We start from the raw sequence: 27325 nt of genomic DNA on the forward strand, positions 1-27325 counted from the left end.
ACAATTGAATGCTGGGTGAGTTTCTTGCGCCGCTTCTTCTCTCTGAGAGCTCCATTTGCTTCCGAAGCGGTAGTAGTATCTAGTATTTTAGAAATGACATCAAAAAGAATTCTAAAGGAATCAATTTTGGGACAATAAATGCCTTTTTATTGCGCTCGTCACCTTGACACATAAGATGTCAAGTCTCATTTGCCTAGTAATTTCACTAGCTACGGTGCCTTTCAGACCTAAACACAAAAATGCTGACACATTACTGCTTCACGGCAGAAATAGGCGCCGTTGTGGTGCCCATAATCTAGCTGGCATCCTGTGCAATGGAGCCTCCCACTGGTACTCCTCATATATTGTTGATAGCTCACTTGTTGTTGGTCTCCTTGAGCACTCCGTTGAACTCATACAGGTGTCTATTGGGCGGCTCACACTGCAGCGTCGCTCGGAACTCAGCCAGCTCATTCAGGCTGCTGAGCCGGCCAGTTTCCGTGCTGGCCTGACGGGTTTTGAGGTTCGTTTCGCCGTCCAGGTTCGATGTCTCCAGAAAAGCTATGGATTGCGGCTCACTGCAACATTACAAACATATAATCAAATCATCTTTAGTTATTTAAATAAGACACGTTTAAAGGATTAAAATGCGTGTAATTGTAACTGTTTTACGGCCGTTCCCAATATTCAGTCTATCTCCGGTTGTGGCCTACTTGAGATAAAAAATCGTAACTATCGTTGATTTTTCTGTCCCAATAAACTTACCGACGGTAACTAACCTCTTCGTACACGCTGTTTGTTAATGGGATGACGTATAGCTTACCAGCGATAGAAGTTTGTATGGAAATTGCAATTCAAGCGTCCCAATATAAGGCGATAAGAATGACTTATAATAGATTATTGACAGCTAATTACTGGCAGTAGAAGGTAATAATTTATCTCTACCTGTATATAGTATATTGGGTACGGCCGTTAAAAAACATTCAAATTGCAATAGAGTAGACGGTCTAAAATTATCTAACACCTGGAATCCAATAATCTCTAAATTAAAACCCACAACTACACATACCAAAAAAGAAGAGGACACTCTCAGTAAATTTTGCCAAAAACCATCTGTTTACAGCAAATACCGAGGCAATAAATGGCGCTAAACTTCATAATGACAACTATGACAAATACTATCTTTGACTCACTTCATCTGCAGTCCCCTGAACGTCGAAACGTCGGGTTAACTAAAATAAAAATGTAACTTTTAACGCGTTTTAATCCTTTAAAAGTGTCTTATTTAAATGTGTGACACTCGCGTAAATAAAACAAAATACCATCATTAGTTACACAAACACTTAGGGTGAGAGAGACCTATAGAGCATATTTGCTCAGAATTTACTTAAGCAAAACTTAGCTGGGTGTGATAAAACACGAACTTGACTTTCGCATTGGCTTAGCTTAAGCTCAACTTAATTTCAGCTGTCAAATGACAGATACAAGGCAATAAAATATTCTGCTAAGCTTACACTTAGTCTTTTTTTTATGTAATAGGAGGACAAACGAGCGTACGGGTCACCTGGTGTTAAGTGATCACCGCCGCCCACACTCTCTTGCAACACCAGAGGAATCACAAGAGCGTTGCCGGCCTTTAATAAAGGTGTACGCACTTTTCTTGAAGGTACCCATGTCGTATAGTCCCGGAAACACCGCACAAGGAAGCTCATTCCATTCTCATTCATTCTCTTATTTATTTACGGTGTGTGTGGATACTGCAGCTACTGTATTTAATAACTTTTGTTTTGTATTAATTTACATTTACTTTTTTTACTTACTCGTGTAAGGCATTGACTATTTGACGTTTGAGTATGTTTGTTGCATCACTTTACATATTATATTTTATTTATTCGGGTCAACAAACAGTAGCGCGCAGTGCTTAGAAAAAAATCAGTAATACATGCTACCCACTACGTCAACCACATAATTATTAATTAATACTTAATGACAAAAGTTACATGTATGAATATAAGTGTAGATATAAAAAATATATTCGTTTAGTTTTATTCTTATTATTCTACAGGTTTAGTCTAATATAGTAATATTCTTCTTAAGATAATCCATGACCAGCTTTTTGAGAGAGCCCACACGAGTGGAAAAAATATCAATATTGCCAAAGCACGCATTATATGAGTGTGTCATTCTCCATAGTGGTGAGCGCTCGCCAGAATTTGTGCGACATTTTATAGTAGCAAAAAGTTTATGCGGTTGATTATTGCGTACATGACTTCTAACTGGTATTTTGTAACAGAGTTTACGAGTTAAAGGAATTTGTAATTAAAATGATTTTTAAAACAATGAAATTGTAAATCTGGATTTAAAGGAGTGGCCATGATATTCCTGCTACTTCTTCTCGTTAGCTCAACCCTTTACGAAGTAGCGGTAGACTCAATAAGAAAAAAAAATTTTTTGACATTCATAAGTGTCATTTCCTTGACCTACATGAATAAAGTGATTTTGATTTGATTTGATTTAAGTCTTACGTAAGTAACTGTCAGCTAAGTATTAAGCTGTTCCTTCATGTTAGTTAGGTAACTTTTCATAGTTTAAATCCTGTGTTTTTTATCACATTAAAACGAATACACAGACACACATACACGCACACACAGCACGTATCATACAATCGAGTGAATAACTTTTTTCTTAGAGAGTTTCGCTAGCCTGTAATGATAAACTGACTAGCATCTGTCCGAATACAATCATGGTGTTTTACTGTGTTGATTGCTTTATTATTCAGGCCTTTAAAATATTAATCCCCTTTTGGCTGTCAGATTATATTTATATGTATTAATTAAATCCTTTTAAGAGCAGTGGATTATGTATAAATAACCAAATAAGTCTGAGCAAATAATTCCTTCTAAGTACGCTCTGTAGATCTCAGCCTTATTCTTGTTTAACAACAAAAAAAGGTTGTTAAGATTCATATCTAAGTAACGCTTACAATGGTATAATATAAGGTTATAATGTAGTAAACGGTTTGTCAAAAATTATACAATACAAGAAGTTCATTTAGTATAAGGTTTCGTCATTCTATAACCAAACTTCTTTTATACTAGTAGGTAAGTGTTTCCTTACCCTTAAATACGGTAGGCAATCTAGGCGATTACATATTTGGAGCAAGCAGCGTTTCGTTCACTTGTTTAGAAAAAGTATATACGAGGGCTGCACTAAAAGTATCGGGAATGGAATGTTTCCACTGTTCCTGTCATATTAAAATCTTTTTAATTGAAAACTCCTTGGTTTAAAAATCGAATACCATATATTTATTTAAAAAAAGATTCTCAGTCTTGTCACAGGGTCTTTCAAACTTGTTTAGTCGTTGAGAAAATGGAATTGACTTGAGAAAATTCTAGAGCGATGATTTATTATGACTTTCGAAGTGGTTTAACACAAAAACAGTGTGATGACCGGATGATTTCTGCATTTGGTGATGAAGCCCCATCCAAAACCACAATTTATCGCTGGTTTGCTGAATTTCAACGTGGACGTGTCAAGCTCAGTGATGATCCCCGTCAAGGTCGTCCAAAAACTGCAGTCACCAAAGAAAACGTTGATGCTGTGCGTAAGCTGATTGAGGAAGATCGAAATGTGACATACCGCGAAATTCAGGCAACTTTAGACATTGGCATGAGTCAAATACAAATAATCTTGCATGAACAATTAGGTGTAAAAAAGTTGTTTTCCCGATGGATACCGCATTTGCTCTGTGAAGAGCAAGAAGCGGCTCGCGTTATTTGTTGCGTCAAAACTTTCGAAAGATCGACGCAGGATCCTCAAATGCTGTATACAACACTGTATCAGGTGACGAATCCTGGATATACGCGTACGAACCCGAAACAAAAAATCAGTCACGAGTTTGGGTGTTCGAAAATGAGTTAAAGCCAACAAAAACTTATCGTTCACGGTGTTGCAAAAAAAATGGTGGCCACGTTTGTCTCCAACCGGCCATGTTGCGACAATTCCTCTTGAGAGACAGAGAACGGTTAATGCAGAATGGCATGCTAGCATTTGTTTGCCACAGGTCGTTTCTGAACTCCGTAAAGCGAACTGCAACCGCCGCATCATCCTCCATCACGACAATGCGAGTTCTCACACCGCGCACAGAACAAAAGAGTTTTTAGAGCAAGAAAACATAAATTATTAGACCACCCGCCGTACAGCCCCAACCTAAGCCCTATTGAATTCTATACTTTCCCTAAAATAAAGAATAAATTGCGTGGTCAGAGATTTTCATTACCTGAAGAAGTTGTGGACGCTTACAAAACGGCCATTTTGGAGACCCCAACTTCCGAATGGAATGGTTGCTTCAATGATTGTTTCCATCGTATGGAAAAATTTGTCAAATTTCGAGGAGAATACTTCGAAAAGCAATATATACATTTTTAAATAGTAATGTTGTGTCACTTCCTTGATTCCCGAAATTTTCAGTGCCGCTCTCGTATACTTATCCATTAATCATTATGCTACCTAAATTAAAATTGTATGCATCAAATATTACTATATTAGTACATCTTTTATAACTCGTACTTTATATTCTCGATATTCCTGAGTGATGCAGTGACATAAAACAAATAACAACGTACCTACTATAGGTGTAAGACGACAACTATGATTGCTTATATGCAGATATACCTATGTGCCTACGAAAACCAACACACGCCCGTGATTAAAACATGATACCTATAGCGCTATACGTACTTTTAAAATACTTTAGTAAAACAAACAAAAGAAGGTGCTGTAAACAATACTTAGTCTGGCCATAAATACACACAATTAAAAATAAACAAAATATTACATCTGAATTTGGAATCTGTCATTTTTATATGATTGTTAATTTTTCTTATCTTGGCGCCAATACATTGCACAATATTAGGTATGCGATATTAAAATGGAGTGGGGTGATAAAGAGAACCGAATCGCTGTGATTGCATTTCAAAAAGTAGGTATGGAAGAAAGTGCAATTTTTAAAACTCCATACGCTTGGTATTAGTAAAATGTTTTGTGTACCGGGCTATTAATAGGTACAGTGAGACCTCCTCTGTTTCTGACAGAAAAAGGTCTCGGACGGATCTGGCCGTCCAGGTAGTGTTCGAACGAAAAAGTTGGTCGAAGCAGTAAGGGAACCGTGTCGCGTATTTTAAAAGATTACTTAGAGCTTGCAGCCTATAAGAGACGTACTGATCATTTCTCAACTAATAATTTAAAAAAGAATAGGGTGGTAAAATCGAATCAATTACTGAAGCGGTACGCAAAAGGAGGTCAAGAAAAATTTGGTTTACGGATGAGAATTTTTTGCAACAATTGAGGAACATTTTTACAAACAAAATGACCGTATTTATGCTCAATGCTCTAAGGAAGCTTTCCAATCAGTAAACAGAGTGCAACGTGGGCACTATCCGACTTCAGTGATGATTTGGTGGGTTATTAGCTATGAAGGAGTGCTCAGTCACTCATCAAGATACCATTCTTGAGAAGGAAGTGAACAACACCCCTTAACAACACCATGTTCAATAACCAAGAATGGTCCTTCCAGAATGACTCGGCGCCGGGTCATAAAGCTGGGTCTACGCAGTCTTGGTTGCAAACGAACGTTTCGGAATTCATCAGAGCTGAATACTGTCGTCTAGTCCCGATCTTAATCCGCTGGATTATGATTTATGGTCAGTTTTAGAGAGTACGGCTTGCTCTAAATGCCATGATAATTTGGAGTCCCTAAAACAATCCGATTTGCAGTGAAGAATTTTTCCCATTGAAAGAGTGCGTGCTTCTATTGATTGCAGCCAATGCAGACCACTTCGAATAAGCTTTTTATATTTTAAATTGTTTTATATTTATGTATTAAACTAACACACCTGTAAAAGTAATAAATGTTATCTGCAATAGAATTTTTTCCTTGTTTCAGTATTTATGGCAAGACTAGGTATAAATAATAGTATATTCGGAAATTGCCATTATGTTTTTTATTTGTTATATATAAAAATGAATTGCTGTTCGTTAGTCTCGCTAAAACTCGAGAACGGCTGGACCGATTTGGCTAATTTTGGTCTTGAATTATTTGTGGAAGTCCAGGGAAGGTTTAAAAGGTTTGAATAAATATGAAAATGCTCGGAATTAGATAACAACAACAAATTTGTTTTTCCTTTGATGTGTCCATACATAATTTCTATGAGAGAATTTATTGACGCACAATTTGACAGTTCTGCTGTGAAACAATTTCATTACGACAGCAGGGTGCATATTTTACGAAGTAATTCTTGATGTTATGATATATTATTGACAAATTTATAAAAAACATTATTTTATTTATTATATACAGAACAACGTCTGTCGGGTCAACTAGTTTGTTATAAGAGCGGCAATAATAATTCACACTGTCGAATATCAGCCTACCTATCGCGTAATTGGGTAAACCACAGTAATTGGATTACCCTTGCTTAGACTTGGGGCAAACAAACAAGACAAACCGAATTTCTAATGTTGCAACTGGTAAACACAGAGCAGTAAAGTGAATCGATACATACTCCGTGCAAATATAAATATTGGAGGATGAATATCTCGACATAATTCAGTGGACGTAACGCAAAATGAGTTGAGTGTTATCATGAGTAATCTGAGCCCGGAGCCAAACAATGCACCGATATTAACGTTCGTATTTACATAAAACGTTGCAGATAATATTATTAATGTCGCAAATATATTTTAAATGGATAGTTCTTATGCATCTCACGTGTACCATTTCGAAATTTAATACAATAATTTCTGCCCACCGACTTCGGCCGAGTTAAATTCATATCACGCTCAGGAACTTCGCATTTAAAACATAAGTTAGGGTGCAACTACGTGTCTATCGTTCTAGATTTTTCTTGGCATTACTCTTGATTACAAATTACAACGGGGCCCCCGTTTAGAAAGATTGGCTAATAGACTTACGGCCGTTCCCAATATACTATCTACAGATAGAGATAAATTACTACCTTCTACTGTCAATAATTAGCTGTCAATAATCTGAAGCTGGATCAATATACCCGATAAATCATTCTTTTCGCCTTATATTGGGACGCGTTAATTGCAATTTCCATACAAAGCTTCTATCGCTGGTGAGCTATACGTCGTCCCAGTGACAGACAGCGTGTACGGATAAGGTGAGTTACCGTCCAATAAGTTTATTGGGACAGAAAAGTCAACGATAGTTACGATTTTTATCTCAAGTAAGAGATAGACTGAACATTGGGAACGGCCGTTAGTTCTGCAGCATATGCGATTAAAAGAGATTTGATAATTAAATGACATAGATACGGCAGTTATTTTTTTTTGGGTATGGAGCGAACGCCCTCAGGCTATTTAATTATAAATTTGAGTGTACAGTGTATTGTAACTGAATTAAGGAAAAAGGAGCCAGCTGAATTTCTTGCGCCTTTTCTCAAGTCTGAGTCGATTTCGAAATTCAATTGGTCCAATGAAACAACCCTGTACATAATAGGCACATCAAAGGAAGGCTGGACAATACCTGGTAGCCAGTAGGATGAGGTCGGCCGGGAAGAACTGGTTGTTGACGACCCGGCAGATGTCTCCAACCTGCAGCCTCTCCCAGCGCACAGAACGCCACGTGCCCTCAAACAACACTTCAACTTTCCGCCGGTTCGTTTCCTCGTCTGCTCGATGCCTTTTCTGAACATATACCATATAACATTAGTTCATTTACTCGCAGTAATTTTTCTCCAGTCCCTAGGACACTTACATAAATTGTCTGCAGGTATACAGGGTAAATCCGTAACGAAATTGTTAAATGTTTTTAAAACACAAAATAAAACCAGAACGCATGGGTCATGCATAAGCAATTATACACATAATCCCCAGACCCCAGTTATATGAACGATAATCATGCGGATAATGTCCAAAGTTTTTTATACAATAACAACTAATTAAAGAAGGTTTTTAACCAGTCGTGGTCGCTAACTAAGGACCTTATGAGGAAGCTCATTATATTCTGACTTCATATCTAAACAATAGAATTCAGAGGGTCGACGTGAATGGCAGGAGATCTCCTGGGACTCCTCTCAGTATGGGGGTAACACAAGGGTCTATTCTTGGACCGTTCCTCTTCCATATCGATATTAATGATCTTCCTAATCTTATAGAGAAAAAACATAAGGTAGTATTGTTTGCGGACGACACTTCACTGATTTTCAAAGTGAAAAGAAACCAAGCTATGTATGACGAAGTGAACGATATTCTATCTGACATCGTGTACTGGTTTAGCGCTAATAACCTTTTGTTATATTTAACATTTATATTTATATTTAGTATTTAGTTTTCTTGCTATTGCAAGAAAACTAAATACATTAAATTTACCGTACCAAATATCAAAAATGTAAATGCAAATGTTTTGTTAAACGGAGAGGTGATAGAACCGGTGGAATCTGCTATATTTCTTGGCATAACTCTAGAATCCAAATTACAATGGGGCCCCCATATTGAAGGATTGGCGAACAGACTTAGTTCTGCAGCATACGCGGTTAAAAAGATTAGACAATTAACTGACATAGATACGGCGCGACTAGTATACCTTAGTTATTTCCATAGTATTATGTCCTATGGTATATTGCTATGGGGCAACGCTGCCGATATTAATACAATATTTGTGCTGCAGAAGAAGGCTATTCGCGCTATTTATAACTTAATCCTAAATAATCATTGAGAGCAAAATTCTAAGAAATTAACATCTTGAATGTTGCTGTATGTTCATAGGCACATAAGTGAATTTGCCAGAAACTGTCATAACAATAATGTTAACACCAGGAATAGACGTAAACTTATGATGCCTTCTACTCGGCTAAGTCGAGTTAGTAAGTCTTTTGTGGGGCGATGTATATGCTTATACAACAAGATCCCAGAAAATGTTCAAAACAAAAGTACTACGTTATTCAAAAGAATTGCTAAAAAACCTTTATGTGGTAAAGGTTACTATAACATAAATGACTTTCTAAATGATACCACAGATTGGGAATGGAGTGGCTCAATCTATTAAATAATAAGTTTAATTGTACAATATTACTTAGTAAACATATTTATTCGATGAAAAAAAAAGCACGCTGAGTTTGTTGCGCCCATTCTTCTCAGGTCTGAGGCATTCATTTTGGAATGGGTGGTAGTTTTTGACTTTCAATAAGTCATGTCACATCCTATTTTGAAATAAAAATATTTGAATTTGAATTAAAAGATTTACACAGTTCTTAATGTGTCCTACCCGTCTGTGTGCCGTTATTGTTTTGATTGTCTACTCACGTAGTCCTCCACGATCTCCTTGATGGCGCTGACAGTGAGGATGAGTATGAGTGGCGTGAGCGTCGTCCATCGTCCCGTGGGTGACACGTCGGGGATCTGCTGCAGCAGTGCGATCAGCAGGAAGAAGCAGTTGGAGTAGCGCCGGAACTGCTCGAACAGGAACAGCGGCACAAACGATGGGAGACTGCGGTTGACGAGTGTTGTTATCATGAGTGACAACATATTATGATATCTGACAGAGATTGTTAGCTATTATCATTATTATCATTTCATTAATAAACTATTAATCTAATCTTTCGAACACTGTCAATAAAAAACATTATGCGAACATTTTATCAACATGGTAAGTTAGTTATTATTCTTTATGAAATATACAACTTTAAATTTAACAGCAGAGGGATGACGCCAGGACCAGCCATCGCTTCACTCGCCTGTTTGGGAACTTTACCTTGTTCACAACGCCGAACTAGCACATATCATAGTCCAACCTATACTTAGGTTGAATATTGAAAGGAAAGCTCACAAAAGCTTCACATCTGTCAATTAATTTGAGAGTTTTGATAAGAAAGATGTAGTTTGGATCAGAGATGTTGAACATTCACATTTGCCCAGTAATTTCACTAGCTAAACACAGTAATGCTTACACATTACTGCTTCACTTTAGAAATAGGCGCCGATAGTTGATTCATAAGTTAATAAAAAGCTATAATGTTTTCAATCGGTGACGACCTCTTCAGTTTCCAGTCTATTTGGCAGAGATTCATAAGTTAAACTGGTTGTGATTTTATAAAAAAATGCGTTTTATTTACAAAAGTATATTGAAGTCACTTGCGACCACGAACTACTAAAAAATAAGGACTCCGTGTCACCTTACATAACAGTGTAGCACCAAAACAGGCCGATTAACGTGTAAATACATAGCCCCACGCACACACGTACTGTACTACAGGCCGATAGGCGGCCATTATGAGAATTGTCATCGTCTGTGACAGATCAGTTTGCGTCTCAATTAAATATTTTAAAAATGCCGTCGTGCGTTGTGAAAAAGTGTAAAAACGATACTTTATAAGTATTTGTGGCCATATATGATTATTTAAGGGAGAAAAAATTATGTAACTAGTATCCCCCGTAACCGCACACACACTAGCATAACGGTGCTTCACTTATTAATATCACGGCGCGGAGTCCTTCTTTTTTTACTCGTCCGTGCTTGCGACTTGTAATATTATTAGTAATCGTCTAACTGTAACCAATGCAGTTGCTCAAATCGAAAAGGAAGCTCATAATATCGCATGCACCACTGGTTCGGATTACTAGAATAATATAAATGTTTATACAGTTTATACTTTATACAGTTGTGCGCGATGAAGCACAAAGTTAAGGTCAAGTTTGCTGAAGGAAACACCACGCCGATATGAAAACCTTGACATTGGGAGCGCACAGGTACCACGCGTACTCTAAGCTAAGTTTACATTAATGTTACATAATCTTATATGTAGCATGCATCAATGTGCAGCTGACTGATTGTATTTATTATTATTTAACGAGCAATTCTTTTATCTTTATATATATAATTCTTCTGTACGTGTGTTGACAGTGAACTCCTCCTAACGGCTGGACCAATATTTTTTTAATTTAAGACGTGTGTACAAGACAACGTCTGTCAGGTCCATTAGTGTATGTATATATTTTAATATTTATTATTTTTATCTTAGACTAGCTGACCCGGCAAACGTTGTTTTGCCATATAAAGTATAATTCACGCGATAGTTTTATAAGTAATAATAAGTAAGTAATTATAGCCTGTACATCATTTGTCAATAGTTACTATTGTCAATAGTTTTTGCAGCGCACGCAAAAATAGGTTTTCGATTTTACACCTTGTGTTATAAAATAGCAATATTATTACGGATCCCTAATTTTGAAAGAAAAAAAACATAGCCTATAGCCTTCCTCGATAAATGGACTACCCAACACTGAAGGAATCATTCAAATCGGACCAGTAGTACCAGAGATTAGCGCGTTCAAACAAACAAACAAACAAACAAACACTGCAGCTTTATAATATTATAGTATAGATAATTTATATGTCTAGATAGAGCCTCTTGCTGCTAGATAACAGATGCAAACAGGCCAGGTTTATTACTTTGGTGTGCGTGACAAGCTACGTCTTATACTCCCGATTTGTATGTCACCTTGTGTTAGTGGATGCACGCAGCATTGCTCAAAATAGAAGTTAACTGTCAACCTCAATTTTTAAGACGTTTTCACAGCCGTCACAGTCTATTCAGACGTGTAAATGATCTAAGTTTTTTATTTCCAAAGCGGATATTGTTTTGCTTTGAAAATTTACTAATATATTCTTGACGTTTCTGCAATAAAATCAGTCAACTCGGAAGGAGTCATCAACGGAAGTTCGGAACACATCCCGTGTTTAGTTTACCGGATAACTACACACACTGAAGAGACAACAAAGCGCACGCGCAAGGATCGAGACCTTCACAGAGTAGAGGATCTCCGACAATTCAAGCAGATCTTGCGTGCCGCGGTCAAATAATTCAAGTTGGTACTGGGGTGCACCAGACCAGGGATGACAGCAATGTACTATACATGGCCGGACCTGTACTACATTGAGCGCTAAATTGTGCGCTGGCAAAACACAAACTCTCGAACTTTAGATATCCAGTATTCCAATATTAGTAGTACTTTCGTCGAACACAAAACGACAGATGATGGAGCACAACGTGCATATTTAAGTCTTTTGGAAATTAAACTCAAACTATAAACTATATTTTAATTCACATTTACGATCTTTGCAAGAAAGAATTCGATAGAAGATACAAGTTTCTTTCAGAACTGATTGACGATTTCGCGAGATAGCCATGCATGGTTTGTGTATTTGGCAAGTCGAGTACCATCGTCACCATAGTAATGCATGCCTGAGGGATTCAATATATCAGTGATATGCTGAAGACATAATGCAGAAGATAGCACATCGACTTGTGGAAATGTATATTGCGCCCAGTAAAGCAGCTCGTCTCTGGAAAAATCTCGGAAGCCAATGTATGAAATAACCCTCACTGTAAGACTAACCGTCTTGCTCCCCTGTTTTAAACCACCGGCGGCTAACTGTGTGTAAGGTATACTACAAGATTCCCATGCTGAAAACAACACTTCGTTTCAGCCGGAAAACATCCACTGCTGGACAAAGGCCTCCCCTAAAGTTCGCCATGACGATCAATCCTGCGCTGCCCTCATACTTATTTCGGCAATCTTGACCAGATCGTCGATCCAATTTGTGGGGGGCCTACCAACACTGCGTCTTCCGGTACGTAATCGCCATTCGAGGTTTTTACTGCCCCAAAGGTCATCAGTCTATGTATACCCCGTCCACTGCCACTTTAGTTTCGCAACCATCTGGGCTATGTCCGTGAATTTGGTTTTCCTACTGATCTCCTCGTTTCTGATTCGATCTTACAGGGAAGTTCCGATAGCCCTTCTCCATTCCCTCTCTGAGTGACCATGAGCTCCAGCATGAGTTGCGTTCTGTACGTCAACACTGGTTAAAAACCGCGTTCGTTCGTCTTCAGACTGGATAATTTGTCCAAGTTAGACGTACTCGTCAACAATTTCGAGAGTACAGTTCACAGCTGTTACGGGAATGATGCTGGTGCAACATTGACATTAAACATAATCTTCGTCTTGTCCATGTTCATTTTGAGAATTGAGACGTACTCCTTGGGAAGCAGTATTGAGGCTATCGAGCATATGGGTTAAGCCTCCATTGTCACAGCCTTGATTACGATATCGTCTGCGAAACGAAGGTGAATTCGCCGTCCAGAAGCTTAAAGACATCTTACAACGCAGCCGTGAAATAGACTTTGAGATCTGATCCAAGATGTTGTCTTTTTAGGGATCGGACGAACAAGTTACACGAGACCGGGGCTATGTTCTTCAAGAAACAATTTTTTTTTTTTGTATGAGAGGGGGTAAACAGGCAAGAGGCTCACGGGATGGGGAGAGGTGAGGCAACCGCCCATGGACATCCGCAACAACAGGTGTGTCAAGAAATGCGTTGCCGGCCTTTAAGGTGGGAGTATGCTTTTTTCTTGAAGGTCCCTAAGTCGTACCTGTTCGGGAAGACCGCTGCCGGTAGTTGATTCCACAAAGTGGCTGTGCGAGGCAAGAAATTTCGAAGAAAACGCGCGGTTGTGGAATGCCAGACGTCTACGTGATGCGGATGGTACTTTGCACGTAATGTCCGATGGTGGAATTCGGCTGCTGGAATCAACCCGAACAGCTCCTCTGAGCACTCCCCGTGATAAATGCGGTAGAAGATGCAGAGAGAACCCACATCTCTACGCAATGCTAGAGAATCAAGCCGATCGGAGATGACTTGATCGTTGATGATTCGAGCCGCTCTTCGTTGTATGTGGTCAAATGGAAGAAGCTGGTACTGGGGAGCACCCGCCCAGAGGTGAGAACAGTACTCCATGTGAGGCCGAATTTGCGCCTTATAAAGTTGCAGGCGGTGGCTTTTAGTGAAGTACTGTCTCGCCTTACTGAGTACACCAAGCTTTTTAGAGGCCAGTTTGGCCTTCTCTTCCAAGTGACCAAGGAACTGAACGTCGCTCGATATATCGACGCCAAGTATGCCAATACAGGCTGTGGCAGTTAGAGGAGTGGTCTCGAATCGAGGGGATACGACAAAGGGAGACTTTTTAGTGGTGAACGCACAAACTTGTGTCTTCTTGGGGTTGAATTGGATTAAATTTTGTCGGCCCCATTCCGAGACTTTGCAAAGCATAGTCTCGATTTCAGACACAAGTTTGATCCGGTTCTCGTCGACGCTATCCCGGGACATGTTGGCACGGCCGGTGTAGGAAGCATACCCCGTGCTGTCGTCGGCATAGCAATGAATATTGCTGATTTGCAGCATATCATTGATATGCAGAAGAAACAGCGTAGGGGATAGCACACAGCCTTGCGGGACACCAGAGTTTATGGGTTTTAAGTCGGAGCATGCACCGTTGATAACAACCTTGATGCTCCGATCAGCCAAAAAGCTAGTGACCCATTTGCACAACTTCTCGGGAAGCCCATAGGATGGCAGTTTTGCTATAAGCGCTTTATGCCACACCCGATCAAAGGCCTTCGCTATGTCCAAACTCACCGCCAACGCCTCTCCCTTCGACTCAACCGCTTGCGCCCATTTATAGGTGAGGTACGCAAGAAGATCACCAGCTGAGCGACCCTGACGGAAACCGTACTGGCAGTCGCTGATCAGCTGGTGCCCCTCTAGGTATCCCAAGAGCTGGCGGTTGATGATCGACTCCATTACTTTGGAGAAAATGGAGGTAATGGCAATGGGGCGGTAGTTAGACGGATCTGAGCGTACACCTTTCTTAGGGATCGGGTGCACTAAAGCCGCCTTCCATAATTTCGGGACTACGCCTGATGAGTAGGAGAGCCGGAAAAGACGGGTAAGGACCGGCGCCAGTTCCAGAGCACATGTCCGCAGCACTATCGGGGGACTGCCATCGGGCCCGCTCGATTTGTGAATGTCCAAGGTGAGAAGCGCCTTAAGCACGGCACCATGCCGGATTTTTACCTCCGGCATATATGAATCGCACCGCGGAATATGCGGTGGTGGTGCACCTTGGTCATCCAGAGTCGAGTTGGACGCGAAGAGGGAGCCCAGGAGATCAGCTTTCTCTTTCGCGTCATGGGCCAGCGAGTCATCATCCCTGTGCAGTGGCGGAATGGCTGGCTGGCAGAAGTTTCCTTGGACAGCCTTGGCGAGCGACTAGAACGCACGAGTTCCCGAGGGAAGGCGTGCAAGTCTCTCGCGAATTCTGCCAATGTGTTTCGACTTCGCGTCAGCAATAACTCTTTTGAAGGACTTATCAGAATAGATGCGTAAAAACCAGTTGGGGCACAACCGGGCTGGGGCACACTTTCCAGACACAGCGGGATAAATGTCATGTAACACATATACGATTGATAAAGTAAAGTTAGTGGGCATATGGTGAAATATTTTGCAAGTAATACTGACGCGTAACACCAACATTAAAACCATTGACCAGATTTGGATATTGTTCACAACCCCCGAAGCTACGTTATCATAAACAGGGAGTGGCGGGTGCGTGGATATGCGACATGACGGTAGCGGCGTGACATCATGCCGGGCACCACGCCAACTGACCCCAAACACGCGTAAACAATAAGCGGACAGATTTGCTCCGTGATTACATTGCGTTCCCAATTTAGATCGGATTTTCCTTTCATTGTACAAAACATTGAAGAGAGTTGATTTATTAAAAGAAACGATGGACGAAAATTTAACGGTTCATCATTAATTTTATACGAAGCTTTGAAAAAGCCTTGCTTAGTAGATATATTATTTATCGGCAGAATGAGATAATTAATTTAAATGCTAACTGCACGAAATCTAGAACAGAATGGAGGAGAAGCAAAATACTTTCCTAGTTTTTTCCTGTATCTATCTTACTTTTTTTACGATCTATAGATCTATAGATATTTGTGCAGTACGTGGCGAACACTGAAAATGTTTAGAACTAGGCAGTTAGGAACATTGCTAATGAAAACTTTTTCTGAATTTCTTTTTTAGAACTCTATGGTAACCTAATGTAGTATATTGCATTCATTTGTCATTTGTTTTTGTGAATTGGCGGCAAATCTAAAGCTCTTGTTACACGTGAAAATGAACCTAACGCGAGAAAATTTTGCGGTCAATTATTTATTATGACTTTCGTTGTGGGCTTACTGAACAACCAAGCTATGATAGGCTGCGATTAGCATTTCTTCGTCAGGAAGCTTTGTACCATATGGATTCCCCATACTTTAACCGACGACCAGAAATACCTTCACATGGACTGGTGTCGCCAACTGTTAGATAAGTTCAAGGGTAGTGACTCAAATGCTGTATTTGACATCGTCATAGGTGATGAAAGCTGGAATATTGCTACGAACCCGAAACCAAAAGACAATCAGCTCAGTGGGTGTTTCCTATCGAGGATCGGCCAACTAAGGTAAAGAAAGGAAGAAGTCAAGGAAAAAAGATGATTGCCTCATTCTTTGGTCGGAAAGGTCATTTCGTGACAGTTGTGCTAGAAGTTGGAAGGACAGTTACTGCAGACTGGTATGTCAATCGCTGTTTGCCTGTTATCTTGAAAAAAAATTCGACAGCAGCGCCCTCAAAGCAGGATCCTCCTTCACCACGACAATGCTTCAGCGCACTCCACAAAACGGACTGTTGAACATTTGACTATGGCAGGTGTCGAGATAATGAGTCATCCTCCATACAGTCCTGACCTGGCGTCCGGCTACTTTTATTTATTCCCAAGAACTAAAAATAAAATTCGAGGTATTCGCTTTACGAGCCCTGAAGATGAAAGCGTGCGAAAATGCCTAAGGAAGAATGGGCCCACTGCTTTTCTCAGTGGTTCCATCGAATGCGACGATGTGTAGAGAGGAACGGAGATTACTTCGAAAAACAATAAAAGTATTGGCAACTTTCTACATTAAGAAGTTTTTCATTTTCTAAACATTTTCAGTGTTACCTAGTTAGATTTATTTACTTAACATTATTTACAAATATTTTCCTATTTTAGGTCCTAGAGCCCACGATGAAAAGTCCCCCGGGCATTTGGTACAGCTTAAAGCCATTAAAGTACCACATTATTTCTCCAAACGTTTCTTTTAAGAATGTCGCGTAAAACTAATAAATATCTGTTTGCAATTGCTGTGTGATTTGATCGTAAACAGTCCAAGCGAGCGCGAGTACATGATCGTTGTAAGTACGCACCTATATTTGGCGGTAGATATTCTGTTGCTGACGAACTTCTGGGGCTGCGGCCGGTTCACGAAGATGACCCGGCTCTGTTCGTCAGCGGCGCCATCAGTGATGCCCGACGTGGTCACCTCGTCCTCATCTGAAAGACACACATTCTGTCATTTCTGCAATTGACAACAAAGCTTTTAAGGCTTATTTAAACGTAGTTCCTGAAAAACGTTGAAAGACAAGCCACAAACATCACATTTTAAGGAATTAGTGCTTAATGTTTAATAAATATTAGTGTATTCCATACATGTACGTTGGGCCACTAAGTCATGATGTCATTCAAAGTATGACAGTAGGGCTGCCATTTTTTGTCAGTCCGTTAATATGAATCACGTAACCAGTTTTCTGTTCTTAACACATTCAATGCCACCACGATTTTCTAATACTTCCCAGCGATGCCGCCCTATAAAAAACGCAAACATGCTAGGTGTGCTCGCGGCACTGCAGGATGGAATTACGTAGCACGCTAGGCGTGTTCACCGGCACTGTTAAGAGGTAAAATCAAAGAAAGCGTTATTTCGGCTTCAACCGTGTTTATTGATCAGTCTTTCTCGAGTTACTGAAGAGATATTTTGTTTTTAGCAGTGTTTGTGCTTTTGAAAGTTAAATTATGGCAGTTAGTAGATTCCAAGGTAAGTATTTATCGTAATTTGATCAGTGAATTTCAACCTTTGGTTACTTATTTATGATTTTTTAATGAAACGAACTATGTAGGTATCTTTCACATTTATAATAAGAGTATAATTTAACTTACCACCGTTTTAAGCGAAGTAATTAGCGAAGCCGGTAAGGATACCAAATTCTTCACAAGGACAAGCTGAGCTCGTCGTAAAAACAATCACAAAAGTAACACTAGTCGGGGTCTTTGCAAGAGTAATCACAAGGTCCAATAACACAAGCGGGGGTCTATGCAAGAGAAATCACAAGGTCCAATAACACTAGCCGGGGTCTTTGCAAAAGCAATCACAGGGTCCAATAACACAAGCCGGGGTCTTCGTAAGTATAAACGTAAATCCAGTGAAAGGAAGAGATCGTAGGAAACATCCGATGTCGAACACTTCGAACACTGATGTAAGGAGCTATACTAATGTTAAAGACTTGCTGCCCGTGGTGCAATAAAACGTGGGAATAGGACGCCGCCTGTTGCGCTCTCTGTTACAGACCTTACGGCAGGCATGGTAACGTCCCAATGTGCGGCTCACCTAATCTTTTTATGACACTCGGGTTTGTTTTATTACCAAAAAAATAATTGGCAAGCAACTGAAGTAAATGGTATTCCTACTAGGGACTTTATTTATAAACGATCGCCAAACGTATCTAATATTAGCAGTGCCCCGCGGTTTTACCCACGTCTTACGGGAACCATTTACTTTTTAGGGATAAAAAGTAGCCTATAGCCTTCCTCAATAAATGTGCTATCAAACACCGAAAGATTTTTTCAAATGGGCCCAGTTATTCCTGAGATTAGCGCGTTCAACCAAACAAACAAACTCTTCAGCTTTATAACATTGGAATAGATCCTGGGCAGGGTTTTGTCTTCTTCCGATGAATGAAAAGATATTGGTGAAAGAGAGAGAAGGAAACAGATCCGAGTTACACAACAGCTGATAAGCGTTTATAATTAGGTACCTAAAGGGGTACATTATAGGTAAATATTTTATGCAATTTATTTTATCTTTTTTGTTCAACCTAAGTGCCAAGGAATAAAATAAATGATAACTTATAAAAAATATTCTATATTTTATTATTGGCATTATAAATGTAGTAAATTGACCTAATAATATAAAAGATTGAGAACTGCTGGAGATGAACACGCCTGGTATGTTCGCGGCATTACATAATAGATTATTTTTGATGAACCTTAAAAAAATATCAGATCCTGGAACCACTTCAGAATACTTTAGCTTACGGCAGAAAGTTTATGCTCAGAGTCTTTCGGACAATAATATTGTCTAATCTTTGAGATATAGATGAAAAACGGTGAGCACGCCCGGCGTGCTGGCGGCATGCAGATAAGAATTAGTGTGGACACGCTAGGCGTGTCAATGGCACTGAATGTGTTAACTCAATTTCGACATGATTGTGTTTGGAACGTTTTTCTGAAATTAAATTCAATATAAAAAATATTTTGATGTTCAATAATATAAAAAGTACTTTGATATTTTACATTGTAAGAGGACTACGTACCTACTGCAGTTGTCTCATGAAAATTGTAATGTTTTAAGCAGCCTATAATGAATTAATTACATAACTGTACCATAAAAGGCAAGGGATTGGCATATAATAAGCTGTTCTAGGAGATCTTCGTTGAGGCAAACGATCATATTTATTATGTGTCAGCAACAGATAAGTACTGCCATAACACTACTTACGTGTTTGACAATATGAAATCTGCATGGATCGTTAAGATGGACTCAAATGACTGGTATAAAGGTAAATGTAAAGTGATGGCCGGCCGCCCAGACTCTTGTAGCACCAGAGTAATGACCACACGAGCGTTTCTGGCCTTCCAGTAGCATGCATATAACCCATTTTAAATAAGTAACAAGAAAACTTTTAGCACATATCTACTAGCCAGCTGAAATGGCTTAATAATTTGACGCAAAATATACAATTTTCAAACCATGAAATCTGATCGAATTAAAATAATCTACGAAAAGATATAGTTTAGACTTTAGAGGAACAGAAACTTCACTTCTTATATATTGTTATAGTAATCGTACAAAGGAACTCAGATTACTTGCTTCCCATCTTACTACAAGTTCCTAGTACACTTCTTATTCGAAGAGCAAGAGATTGTATGCGATCATACCTACCCGATGTAAACACTGCCTAAAACATGCCGTGCCAAACTGGAATGGTGCGTAGAACTTAGAAGTAATATGTAGATATCTGGCCACTACAGCGTACTATACCATGACCGTGCTATAAACATACTAGGCATAGATCACCAGTTGTTGTCCTTCACGATAAATGTTTATAGGTCGGTGACGGAACGGTGTACTAGGCGTATTGTCATAATTTTCAATAGAAAGAATATTATTTGCCTCACATTTGGTCATGGTCAACGTCTGTAAAGCGGTATACCTGCCCGTTAGCTAAATTATTATTAATTACCGTAAAATTTGCGAGTCATGACAGTTATATTTTCGCTCCCTACGTACAGTTACATAATTAATGCCTCGGAAAATTCATCAAGGCCGCTTGGAATTACTCATGTCGTATTATAGGCGTGACCTACGTACTTGTATGGTAGCGGCCGCGGGTGACGTGCTCTCGCAACACCTGCGCGTATTTCCAGTACTCACTCAAGTAATGGATAGCCTACGCCCTTAAGGCGAAGAGTAAGCAGAAAACACGCAAACATCGTGTTTTTAGACAAGTTTTGTGGTGAAAGTATAGCATTTTATGATCAAGAGTAGGTATTGTTGGCACAAACATTGTTGTGCTTGTATATGTTCTCATTTATATTTTAAAGAGCTTCCCCGAAATTTCACCTGATTCCTGCCACCTTCACACGACACGTCACAAATTAGGATATCATCCCCACCATCTGGACGTGTGACGTTCCTCCACAGTGCGGTTTTCAAGGATCTTCCTTCCACGTACAACAAAGCTGTGGAATGAACTTCCTTGTACCTTTAAAAAAAGAGCGTACACCTTCCTTTAAGGCCGGCAACACTCTTGTGAATGCTTTGGTGTTGCAAGAGGATGAGGAAAGTTGTCGGTTTCAATTGTTTCCGGATTAACGAAACGCATTGTTTCTTGGTAATGCGTTTATTGATCAGACCTCATGAATACTTAGTAGACGAAATACAAGTAGTTGATGTCTTTAAATTTAACAATTATAGTTGTAATTTAAAAAAATCTAACCCAAATAATCGAACAATGGATATTCAAATTCAAATATTTTTATTCAAAATAGGATGCGACATCGCTTATTGAAACCACTACCACCCATTCCAAAATGAATGCCTCAGACCTGAGAAGAATGGGCGCAACAAGCTCAGCGGGCCTTTTTTTTTAGTTTTGATAGCCGACGCCCATCTATGTCAGGTGTACCAGAAGATCACCAGCTGATCGTATATAAAAATGTGACATTCTATGCATACTAACAGCCGTTCCCAATGTTCAGTCTATCTCTTACTTGAGATAAAAATCTTAACTATCGTTGACTTTTCTGTTCCAATAAACTAATCGACGGTAACTCAGCTTATCCGTACACGCTGTCCATCAAAGGGACGACGTAGAGCTTACCAGCGATAGAAGTTTGTATGGAAATTTCAATTCACGCGTCCCAATATAAGGAAGAAAGACTTATCGGGTACATTGGGACAGCTTCAAATTATTAACAGCTACTTACTGACAGTAGAAAGTAGTAATTTATCTCTATCTGTAGATAGTATATTGGGAACGGCCGTTAGAGTGCCAGCCGCCAGGTGTTAATATGTTCTTAACGATTAAAGAGGGCAGGGAGGTAAAAGCAATAGGCCTGTAGTAAGCCGGATCAAATGAACAAGGGCTGAATTTCATTAGACCAAGGACCCAAGGATTTATGGAAAAGGATGACAAATGAGCATATTATTTACATATTTAGAAACAAATACACATACAGACTTCTTAACAACCAAGGAAAAACAGAGCTTGCTGAACAATTTTTGCCAGAACTATAGTTGAGCTCTGACACTATAGGTTGATCTTGGTTATCCATTGTTGTTAATAGTCGGGTTAGAGACAAAGACCATCCCCTCAAGATCCGCCTACACCTTTACCGTATGAACTAAGGAGTCATTCTCCATGTGCAGCGGACTGGCTGGAGTTACCAAAGGCAGCTTTCAGCAACACCGCTCTTTTTTTGATATAATCTCTTTGAGGGCTACTTTTTGCATTACAATTAGCTGTTCCTTGAAACTTGCTGAGTTCATCTTATATCCTACAGAGGCGAGATTTGGAATAAAAGTCACTTTAAAAAGTTCATATGAACTATGTCACAAATGTTTTATCAGCATCAACATTGGTTTTATAACTCTTTAACTTTATTGAGATAAGAAAATATTTATTTTACACTATAATAAGAAATTAGTTTCTTAGTTGATAAAACAGCAAAAGTCAATTGGGAGACATGAACAATAGTAAAAACCAAACTACCAGATATTATTGATCAACAAAGTACAGCACATTTATTGAAAATTGTGATCAAGAATCCAGAATATGTACAGATAATTTTAAATGGATGAGCTTTTTAAAAATTGTTTGTGATACAAATATTGTTTTCATACTAATATTTAAAAAAAAAACATTGTAAAAATGTACCTTTTGGTTTACTTAGTGTAGCAGAATTTTAAAAATAAATCCTTAAAAAAATACTTAGCTTACAACTTTTAATATTACCACCATCAGAAAACCAAGACTACAGCATTTAAGACACCTTTACGATGACCAAAACCCATTTCACAACTTAGTTCTCACAATAAGATCAAACATCAGATCAGAGTGGAATAGAATTACAGTTGATGACTATTAAGGTGATGTGTGAGAGTATAGTCTAGTTTGAGTCTCTGCTGTATATATAATATATACTTACTTAGAGAGAAAATATTACAGATAGTTTCTATAATTATTAAATAAGAAGGATTTTTCATATCAAAAAAAATATAAAATACACTTGAGAATAATAGAAAAACAATTAAAGTACACAAATAGACTTCATTTTATGAGACTACTAAACTTCGACAAACTACTAAAATATAATTTATTTATAATATTATGTATATCTTTATTGTAAGTGTGGGGATTACAACAAAATATGTCTATGGACAAACTTAACCATCTTCAGATCTATTGTACTACTTGTCCATGCATGGTAGACTTTAACCTTTCCGTTTCAGGAAACGCTGATCACATGAAAAATCTGATAGTCATGATTGTGGAGCTCATGCAGAGTTCTGTCAATGTGTATTATTTTACATATAGCAATAGATTGCTCATAAGTAGGATGAATTGAATTAATGTATTAGAAAGCTCTTGAAACAAGCTTTAAGACCATGCAAAACAAAACCATATAATAAGCAAAATAAGGGTCATAACTTGGTGAAGGAGTAGGTTGCCGTACAGCACATGAGGTTTTGGTGTATCTAACAAATATAGTGCCTTGGGGCACGGCCAATTTGGATAGGTTAATAATTTCATTGCTAAAGGTCAGCATATGTTTCATATTACTCAGATTTGTTGAACACATTCAAGTATATTGCTCAAATTAAAAGCATTTCAGAACTGAGAAATTGATATAATATAAGATAGAGAAAGAAATAGATAACATAAGACACCCGTTGTAGATAAGGCCATTGACCTGTTGCATATAAGTCATATTCAAAATATAGTCTAATTCAGAATAAAAACATTCAGTTCAATCTGGTGTTGTGTTTAAATTAAGATAACAGCTAGTAGATAACAGCTACATTGACATTGATATACTTGATTTGATTTTATTAAATATATATAGGTAAAAATTATAGATATGTAATTTAACAACACAATTTCAATACAAATTTTTTAATATGTTTCAAATTTGTCAGGTAATTATCACAGTGCATAGTAAATCTGTTGTAGGGATTCAATTCCCACTACATTTCCAACAAAACGGACCTCAATAAAACATTTTAAATCAGTGAACAACAAAAAAGTAGAGGTGAGTAGTACCGTCCGCGCTTATGGCAATGGATTTTCAGCAGAGCACTCAATTTGTTATATTCTAAATCAGACTACTTTCAAGCTACCGAATAGTGTCTCATAAAATAAATGATTGATAAGAAGACTTACGCTGGTTCATTTTGAGCACCATAGCTCGGTATAAACGTGAGAAAGGCGCCGTCATGTTTTATGTTTTCAAAATAATTTCACAAATATTATCTTAGAACCATTCCAAACGGGAAACTATACTGCCGAATAAAACTACAAAGTCACGGTCACACTAATTGATTAACACTAGTAGAACACTAAATTTGACACACATTATCACCGGGAAAACTGCAATAAAATATAGAAATCTTTCCTAAACATACTAATCGCTAATAATAGTATTTAAAGAAGAATAGTCAGAGCATTCTGTATTTATTATGAGAAATTGAAATACACATAAAAACTTGAGATACAAAAACTATGATAAAAACAAGAAACTACAACAATAATTGTGCGATTTTCTTGTAAATAAGATAAAAGTATCGATTTTAGTTTTTCATTGAATGTTGTGTTATGACATATTATGAGTTATGATTTTTTTTTAATATTTTTATGGCATGAAATGCAAGCCCGTAGACACTATTATGACTTATCACATTCAGTGCTGCTAGGTCTATATTTACTTTACCAGCTCTGTCTGCCTAAGCAACTTTTATCCAAGAACTTTTGATTTTATCATAGACCTCTTCCTGTAAGATTATACAAAATTTTTGGGCATAACGACTCGGTACAAATGCCTAATTTACACTAGGAATTCCTCGAAATTCAATTCAATTCAAAATACTTCATCCACTGTAAATTTTTTACAAAATATTAAATAAAAAGAATCATAGAATTTATACTGTTATTAAGTTGGCCTTGTAAGGCCTCATCAAAAAATTTAATACACAATAATAAAAAAGCAATTGCATAAGGCTCTATCGTTTCTTGTTTTTATCATTAATATTAGCAATAATCGAGAGGAAAAAATATATTTTATGGAATAGGAGGACAAACGAGCGCACGGGTCACCTAGTGCTAAGTGATCACCGCCACCCACATTCTCTTGCAACACCAGAGGAATCACAAGAGCGTTGCCGGCCTTTAAGGAAGGTGTACGCGCTTCTTTTGAAGGTACCCATGTCGTATCGTCCCGGAAACACCGCACAAGGAAGCTCATTCCACAGCTTTGTAGTACGAGGGAGAAAGCTCCTTGAAAACCGCACTGTGGAGGACCGCCACACATCCAGATGGTGGGGATGATATCCTAACTTGTGGCGTGTCGTGCGAAGGTGGAATTCGGCGGCAGGAATCAGGTTAAACAGCTCTTCTACTTATTCATAAAATGTTATTCAAAAAAGAACTTGGAGGAACTGGAGGAAACTGTGAGCAGATTACGATGGGATGTCATGGGGTTATCTGAGGTCCGAAGACAGGGGGAGGACTCGATAATCCTGAATTCCGGACACATGCTCTACTTCCGGAAGGGTGACCAACTGTCTCAGGGTGGTGTTGGGTTCCCCGTTCACAAGTCTCTCGTCAACAACGTACCTGAGGTGGGGAGCGTGTCGACTAGAGTAGCATACCTAATACTCAGAATTACTGAACGGTATTCGTTGAAGGTCATTCAGGTTTACGCTCCGACTTCGACACACTCAGATGACGAGGTGGAGGCTATGTATGAGGACATCTCAACAGCCATTCACACTCCGAAGACCCACTTCAACGTTGTCATGCGAAACTTCAATGCAAAGCGGCGATGAGTTGAGAGTGGGGAAATTTGGTTTTGGAAAAAGCCCAAGGCCAGATGCTAGCTGACTTCATGGAGAAGGAGGATCATGAACGTCTTCTTCATGAAGCCATAACAACGAAAATGGACTTGGATCAGCCCCGATGGTGCCACTAAAAATGAGATCTACTTCATTATGTCGACCAAAAGACATATATTCAATGATGTCTCCGAAATCAAGTCAATGAAGACTGGAAGTGATCAAAGCATAGTAAGGAGGCACATTGAATATCAATCCAAAACTGGAGCGGTCTCGACTGGTGAAGTCTACGCTCCGACCCGCACCAGATCCAAAACCCCGAAAACTTTCAACTCGAATTGCAAAACTGCTTCGAATGCCTCGGTGACTGCGTAGACGTGGACGAGTATAACAACAGGTTCGTGGCAACTGTCCAAACGGCTGGGTCTAAGTTTGTCAAGGCCAGCCGTTCAAAAAGAACCAGAAAAATCTCAGACTATACCCTCAAATTGATGGATGTAAGCTTTCGAGTATAGGCAGCTTAATAGACAGATCTCCAAGTCATTGACTCGCGATATACGCCGCCACAATACAGTTTGTGTGAAGGCGGCCATAGAGCGTAACAAAGGCTCAAAAGTATTCGCACGAGATTTGTCTATCGGGCAGAGCCAACTGACAAAACTAAAGACCGGTGACGGCAGGGTCGTTTCGTCTAAGCAAGAACTTTTGAGGGAAGTCGAGAAGCTCTACGGACACGACCACACGGGCACCTGTTACCAACAAGGCTGAAGACCCAAGAGACGTCAGCCTGTACGAGATTAGTATGGCCCAGAAACAGCTTAAAAACAACAAGGCGCCTGGTGATGATGGAATTACTACTGTGCTTTTGAGAGCTGGTGGTACCCCTGTACGCAAGACCGTCCAGAAATAAACCGTCATCTTCGTGAGCAAAACCCCGCAAGCATGGCACAGAAGTATAGTTCTTCAAAAAGGGCGATAAAATGCTTTTGAAGAACTATAGGCCCATATCACGCCTAAGCCATGTATATAAGCTGTTTTATAACCCTATCACGAATCGTCTCGTGCGCAGGTTCGACGACTTCCAGCCTTCCAAATAAGCCGGATTCCGAAAAGGCTTTTAAGAACCACAGATCACATACATACGCTGTGGCAGGTTATACAGAAGACAGAGGAGTATAACTAGCCACTATGCTTGGCGTTCGTGGACTATGAGAATGCCTTTTGCCTTTGATTCGATCGAGACCTGGGTGGTGCTTCAGTCTCTTCAGGTGCCAGGTGTTTGTATACAAACGCCACCATGTCAGTCCGTCTCTGCAGAGGGGAGTCAGACAAGGCGATGTCATATCGCCCAAGCTGTTCACCGCTGCGTTGGAAGATGTCTTTAAGCTTCTGGTCTGGAACGGACTGAGCATCAACATCAATGGCGAATACACCACTCACCTTCGATTTGCAGACGAAATCAAATGTCCATGTCGCACCTACTCCCATAACAATTGGGAACTGTACACTCGAAATTGTTGATGAGTACGTCTACCTCGGACGAACAATCCAGTTAGGCAGGTCCAATTTCCAGAAGGAGGTCACTCCTCGAATCCAACTCGGATGGGCAGCGTTCGGGAAGCTCCGTAAAATCTTCCCGTCCCAAATACCGCAGTGTCTGAAGACGAAG

At 39.2% G+C, this 27325-nt stretch overlaps 1 protein-coding gene across 2 annotated transcripts in view; it reads right to left on the reverse strand.

The window, feature by feature from the left end:
• The window catches only part of LOC126975824 (probable phospholipid-transporting ATPase IA), a 121256-nt gene that overhangs the window by 39054 nt on the left and 54877 nt on the right, over window positions 1–27325 (reverse strand). For both annotated transcript variants that reach the window (XM_050823851.1, XM_050823853.1), the window contains exons 3-6: window positions 17135–17261; window positions 9307–9490; window positions 7529–7689; window positions 360–557 (exon numbers count right to left, since the gene is read on the reverse strand). In XM_050823851.1, the coding sequence (XP_050679808.1) occupies window positions 360–557; window positions 7529–7689; window positions 9307–9490; window positions 17135–17261 (670 nt within the window). The remainder of the gene's footprint in view (window positions 1–359; window positions 558–7528; window positions 7690–9306; window positions 9491–17134; window positions 17262–27325) is intronic.

This window comes from Leptidea sinapis, chromosome 38, assembly GCF_905404315.1.
Source record: "Leptidea sinapis chromosome 38, ilLepSina1.1, whole genome shotgun sequence".
In the NCBI taxonomy this organism is placed as follows: Eukaryota; Metazoa; Arthropoda; class Insecta; order Lepidoptera; family Pieridae; genus Leptidea; species Leptidea sinapis.